General features: G+C 40.7%; 1 protein-coding gene across 1 annotated transcript; it reads right to left on the bottom strand.

The window, feature by feature from the left end:
- Nucleotides 1-4,404: 4,404 nt before the first annotated feature.
- On the bottom strand, nucleotides 4,405-4,824 carry LOC121880341 (uncharacterized protein K02A2.6-like). Its single transcript, XM_042387495.1, has one exon. It carries the CDS (start codon nucleotides 4,822-4,824, stop codon nucleotides 4,405-4,407), a length of 420 nt encoding a protein of 139 aa, XP_042243429.1.
- Nucleotides 4,825-6,894: the final 2,070 nt, after the last annotated feature.

Consider the following 6,894-nt stretch of genomic DNA (forward strand, 5'->3'; position numbering starts at 1 on the left):
AAAAAAGAATTTTCTGGCATGAAACCTTTTAACTGTTTTTTACTAACTTTAAGGTGCTGAATCCAAATCTGATCTCAGATGTGCTCCATCACGTAACGTGCCAGAATTTACTGAGCTACCAGAGATTGAGGATATAGACCGGAATTCACCTGTTTCTACTGATGAAGATGAAGAGACTGATCTTTTCAAGCCATCTGGTGAAGATTGTGAAAAGCCAACGTTGTTTACTCAGTCAGAATTGAATGATCTGGTCAGAGATCTAAATTTGCCAAAACAGTCTGCTGAATTGTTAGCTTCCAGGCTTCAAGAGAAACGACTCTTAAACCTGGCACGAGTGTCTCCTTTTATCGCAACAGAGAAGAGCAACTGCGGAAGTACTTTCATTCATATGACCAGCTTGTTTTTTGTAATGATGTAGAAGGACTTCTTCTCTCCATGGGACTACCAGCATATGATAGTAAGGATTGGAGACTTTTTATTGACAGTTCTAAAAGGAGCTTGAAATGTGTTCTTCTTCATAACGGAAACAAGTATGGTTCAATTCCAATCGGACATTCTGTACAAATTAAAGAAGAGTATGAAAACATTAAGACTGTTCTAGAGAGGTTGCAACACCATGCTCATGAATGGTTAATTTGTGCGGACTTGAAAATGGTAAACTTTCTATTGGGCCAGCAAGGAGGGTACACAAAATACCCCTGTTTTCTGTGCTACTGGGACAGCAGGGCTACAGCAGACCATTGGGTGAAAAAGAATTGGCCACCAAGACATAGTTTGACGCCTGGTGACAAGAATATCATTAACGATCCTCTGGTTGACAGGAAAAACATTGTCCCTCCTCCTCTGCACATAAAACTTGGTATCATGAAGCAATTCGTCAAGGCTCTTGATCATAGTGGAGAGTGTTTCAGATATATATGCTCAACCTTTCCAAGTCTTAGCGACGAGAAGAAAAAGGCAGGGATTTTTGATGGACCTCAAATAAGAACACTACTCAGAGATCCACACTTCCTTGCAACAATGACTGAGGCACAGGCAAGAACTTGGAATGCTTTCTCTAATGTGGTGCGGAACTTCTTAGGGAACAAGAAAGCGGACAACTATCAAGAAATTGTGGAAGAGCTGCTCTTGAGTTTACAAGCACTTGGATGCAGAATGAGTATCAAGGTTCACTACTTACACAGTCACTTGGACGAGTTTCCAGAAAATCTGGGAGAAGTGAGCGAGGAGCAAGGGGAGCGCTTTCATCAAGACATTAAAGTAATGGAAGAACGTTACCAAGGTCGATGGGACTCGAACATGATGGCGGACTACTGCTGGAGTTTGATGAGAGACATTCCAGAAGCTGTACATAAGAGATCGGCCAAAAAGAGGAAGTTTATGTAACTGTAACTTGATCTTAATACTTGCACTATTTCTACCGTACATTAATTGTTTTTTTTCACCCTTCAATGTTACATTTAAATATTATATGTGCATTAACTTTCCAATTTGATATTAACAATTTTTGGTTATAGAAAAATACAAATTATAATGCTGAAAAAATTTATGTATACATGTTTAAACCGTCAATTTTGATCCAAAAGTTTACGTTTCCCAGCAAAAGTGCAATATGGTATATCTCAAAAACCTGATGTGATAGACAAAAACCAAAGTATATTTGGATTCTGCACCCAAAATTTACTTAAAATCCGTTTAAAAACCTTGTGCCAGAAAAATTGTGTTGACCGGTGCACTGGTCAACATAAAAGAAAATTCTCATGGTTCTGGATCAAAACAGTCTGATTCTAGTGTAATTGTATGCGCTGAACTCAATTATGACATTCGTATAGCTGTATCAGGCTCAGTTTTCCAGAACCAGCATATCTATATATTTAGTGTACCATGCTATTCATACAGTAATTTATATGCTCATTGGCTCCACTTATGCAATTATTTTGTCCTGATTTGTGCTTTTTTGTTTGTTTCAGTTTGCTGATTCATGATATTGCATATCTACACCTGCATGATTTGTAATTACTCTGAAATTAACAAAACATGGAACGTCGCAAGTGTGTGAACAGTGCTGGCAGTTTTTGCTACATATGTGGTGCCTTCACTCCTGGTAGCCTCAAGAAACCAATCACAAAAGCTGTTCGACTGAACTACAAAAGTTACTTCAAATGTCATTTGGGTGACCAAGACAAGAAATGGGCACCTCATGTAGCCTGTAAGTCTTGTGTTAACCACCTGAGCGAGTGGATGTGTGGTAAACGAAGTTCAGGAATGCCGTTTGCTGTACCAATGATATGGCGTGAACCTAAAGACCACAGTAGTGACTGCTACTTCTGTCTCACAAATATTAAGGGAATAAAAATCAAGACACGAGGCAAGGTACAGTACCCCAATATTGCTTCTGCAATCCGACCAGTACCGCACAGTGCTGAACTTCCAGTCCCAAATCCACCGACTGAACAAGAATTGAGTGATTCCGATTCTACCTCTACCTCAATGGAAAACGACTACCAGGATGACTCTGAAAATACCAGGCCTAAACTATTTACTCAAGAAGCGCTTCATGATCTCATCAGGGACCTAAACTTGTCAAAAGAAAAGGCTGAAGTTTTGGGATCCAGACTAAAGCAGCGTAACCTGCTAGAAGATGGAGTGCATATCACTACAGCGCGTTACCGACATAGACAGCTGTCTGCATTTTTCAAGATGGCAAACAACCTTTGTTATTGCGAGGACGCAGTATCTCTCATGCAACAACTCTGCAAGTCTGAAACATACAAGACAGAGGATTGGAGGCTGTTTATAGACTCAGGAAAAGACTCTCTGAAAGCTGTTCTTTTACACAATGACAATCGGCTTCCATCTGTCCCAATAGCACACGCAACAAAAATGACTGAGAGCTATGAAACAATGAAAATTCTGTTGGCCGCTATAGAGTATGAGAAACACCAGTGGAAGATATGTGGCGATCTCAAAGTCATCAGTTTACTACTGGGCCTTCAGAGTGGCTACACAAAGCACATGTGCTTTTTGTGCTTGTCGAACAGCAGAGCTGATGCAGAGCACTATGTGAGAAAGGATTGGCCGACAAGACCAAGAGATGCGCCTGGAAGGTTTAACTGTGCTCACAATCCGCCTGTAGATCCAGAACAGATATTTTTGCCTCCACTGCATCTAAAGCTCGGTTTGGCTAAAAATTTCATCAAAGCTATGGATCAATTCGGTGCTGGGACTCTATACTTATCTCAGAAACTAGGTGGTGTGGTTTCCGAAAGCCAAGTTGAAAGCAGGTGTCTTGAATGGACCACAAATTCGTATACTAGTTAATGATAGCGAATTCACCAAAACATTGAACCCACTGGAGAAAAAAGCATGGGACTCATTTGTCAATGTGTCAAAGAATTTTCTTGGAAACTATCGTGCTGACAACTACAAAGAAATCGTAACAACCATGCTTCAGAATTATCATGCATTGGGAGCAAGGATGTCCTTGAAATTGCATTTTTTCCACTCTCATATTGAATTTTTCCCAGGCAACCTTGGAGACGTTAGTGATGAACACGGGGAAAGATTTCATCAAGATATCGCCATGATGGAGAGCAGATATCAGGGACAATTCAGTCTTAACATGATGGGCGACTATTGCTGGACACTGCAACGAGAAGAGAGCAAGCTGTACAAGAGAAAGAGTAAAGTTCAGAAGCACTTTTAGAACTTCATATTTTGTCATTATAAAGGATTTGAACTTATGTTTTTTGGTACAATTTTTTATGAGCTTATCTGTGATAGGTTTAAAATTGTATCTTGCATGACGCGATAATGTTACTATATTTACTATTTTTTTTATTCTTTAAGAAAGTAGGTCTGATGGTAGAATGAAACATACAATTAATATTCATTAATATGAAATTAGTCATGAAAGCACAGTCACATGAGATAATCTCATCTTTTACACGACACGTGATGGAATATTAAATATTTGTACCTATTGAGTTTTTTATAAAACCTGGTCTGATAGAACAAAACAAATATCAGATTCGAATTCAGCAATATGAAATTAGTTGTGTGAGCATGATCTCATATGTGAACCATTTTGGCTGTTGACCAGTGTTGTTGAATAATGTTTCTGGTGAGGTAACAGCTTAGTGCAGTGGTAACATACAGGGTGAAGTACTTGCGTCTCTGGATCTGTTTATAATAAGACATAACCTGTCCCTGAATCACAGGCGTCCACACGTAAGATGAAGGGTTGAACAAAATTTTCAGTCTGCAATACTGGAGCAGATGCAGGAGAGACTTGATTCTTTTAAAAGTTTCTTGACTGGTAGACGACCATGTAAAAAGGATCTTTGGAGAGATGAGGTTGATGGTGGGTTTGGCTGCTGATACAAAGTTCTTACAAAAACGCCTTTAAAAACACGCCATTCCTAAGAATCGTCGGAGGCTTCGTTTGTCTAGTGGAGAAGAAACATTTAAGGTGACATCCAATTTAGGGGTGCGAGGAGCCGTCTTGCCTTGCCCAACTATGTGTCCTAGGTATGTAACTGTACCTCGGGCAAAGTCACATTTGGCCTGGTTGATGACGAGTCCTGTTGGCTGCAGTTGTTGGAAGAGATGCTGTAGACGTCGCAGGTGTTCTTCCAAGGTATCAGCCAACTCGATGATGTCCTCCAAATGGGCCTTGGTTTCTTCCATGTTTCTAGTGATCTTGTTCAGCATACGCTGGAAGGTGACGACCACCAAGATGCCTTGAGCGTTGTGGGTGAGAGTAACTTGGTAGTATCCTCTTAGGAGATCAATCTTGCTAACGTACGTTGCAGTTCCTATCATATCAGTGATGTCGTCCAGACGTGGGACAGGAAGAGTCTTCAACAGTGAGACGATTTACGGCTCTGTAGTCTGTGCAGAGGCAGTCAGTCCCGTCGTCTTTTGGGACCAGGAGGCGAGGAGAAGCCCATGAACTGTCACTTGGCTGGATTAGGTCGTGGACCAGGAGGTACTCCACGGCTTCCCTCATGCATACTTGTTTCTGTGGGTTGACTCTGTTAGGTACTTATTTTAGTGGTTGAGCTTTAGGAATCAACTTGATGTGCTGCACCAAGGTACATACTCCAGGCATGACTTTACAAATTTGGGGAAGACGTCTTAATAAGTTTGTCAATTGATTTTATTGTTATTGGGGTAAATAGGACAGTGAGGGTGCAAGTTTTTTTTTTAATATAGTGGAATTCTCGAGAGGAAGAATAACTTCTGGTATAGTCATATTATCAGAAGTATTTAATTTTATATTGTGGTTTTAAGCAAATTTGCATGCACAATCCTGGAAGATTTCCTTCTTATCGGGGTGTTGGTTATGCAATTCAGATCAATTATCATTATCTGGACAGAGTGGGGTCCATTAAATGATGACGGCAACAGATTCGACTAAAAGTTTAGTGTTGAATTCTTCTACTTACTTGATAGGCAAGGTGGTCATATTAATCCAAGTTTCCTTTAACACCTTTAATGGAATTCTTACGCTGAAATGGACTAAAACCCAAGAATTAATTTTTTACTGTCCCAGATTCCAAAGAGAACAAAATCATTCCTTCATGCCAATCATTTCCATTCTCTAAGCAGTAGGCTTTTATCAATTCGACAAGAATTTTTTTACCTATAAAATCTTAGGCATATGACCATATGACCCGTGACTCACCTTGACCCTCCTAGAATTCACTCCCAAGTGTCCCACTGACCCGTGACCCGCCGACCCGTTTCTATCTCTGTACTGTACTACAAAACCCTATACCATACTGTACAATATTACATTTTACACCACACTGTACTGTCCTACACTGTCTTTCACAGCACTCAACTACACTGTCTTACACCATACTGTACTACATTATCTTACACCATACTGTACTACACTGTCTTACACTATCTTACACCATATTCTACTTCACTGTCTTACAACATACTGTACTACATCATCTTACACACAACTGTACTACACTGTCTTACATTGCACTGTACTACACTGTTATACACCATACATATTGCACTACATTGTCTTACACCATACTGCACTACAATGTCCTTACACAACACTGTACTGCACCCTCTTACCCCATACTGCACTACAGTTCCTTATACACCATCTCTTCTCTCTACACCTCGCCCACATCCTTTATCCCCTCCCTCCCTTCCCGTTCTTGTACTGTAAGTTGATGAACAGACTTCGACCTTTCTCCCAGCCTTCCTCTGCTTCCTCTCAACGCTTATCCCTTAGAGGCATACAAAAGCAGTTTGGGACCCTACCGATCCTACCCAAGTTTAGTGAAGGCATGGACAAGGCGCAGTTTGCTTAGTGCCGTGCTAAGTGGCACAAAGCATGTAATGCTAAGTTCACGCAGAGAAGCTGGAAAGACCAAGAAAGAAGGAGAAAGACGGCAGTACTGCAGATGATGTTGCATCCAATAGATGTCGACACTGCATGTCCGAGGAGAAGAATAAGTGCAATTTCTGCATCAAAAGCAATGGGTAACTCTATGACTTTGCAACTCTTCAGGCTGCAGCAACATAATGACTAGAATTAAAAGTAGTGACGCCGTCACGATTATGCAAATTAACACCTTATCGACATCGTTCTTTTCTCAGATTGACGTAGAAGAGAATAAACAGACAACAAGAGCTTTTGTTGAGCCCATCACACAAGATAAGAACTCTGTAGAGGAATTTAACCTTGTGTTCCAAGTAGTCCTCGCTGCGTCAATTCTATGAAAATCGCCTGGACGATCCCGTTATTCGTAGATAAGCTGGAATCTGGACGACAAGTGAACTGAATCAGCAACAGACTCGTACTCGAGAAGGGTGGGAATGGAGATTTGTTAGAAAGAGCAAGTCCTGGCTTCCTGTGTG

The sequence above is a fragment of the Homarus americanus genome, unplaced genomic scaffold (genome assembly GCF_018991925.1).
Source record: "Homarus americanus isolate GMGI-L3 unplaced genomic scaffold, GMGI_Hamer_2.0 scaffold20930, whole genome shotgun sequence".
Lineage (NCBI taxonomy): Eukaryota > Metazoa > Arthropoda > Malacostraca > Decapoda > Nephropidae > Homarus > Homarus americanus.

Bases quoted from the DNA above. Each gene is read 5' to 3' on its own strand.
- LOC121880341 (XM_042387495.1), bottom strand. From the start codon at position 4,824: ATGATAGGAACTGCAACGTACGTTAGCAAGATTGATCTCCTAAGAGGA.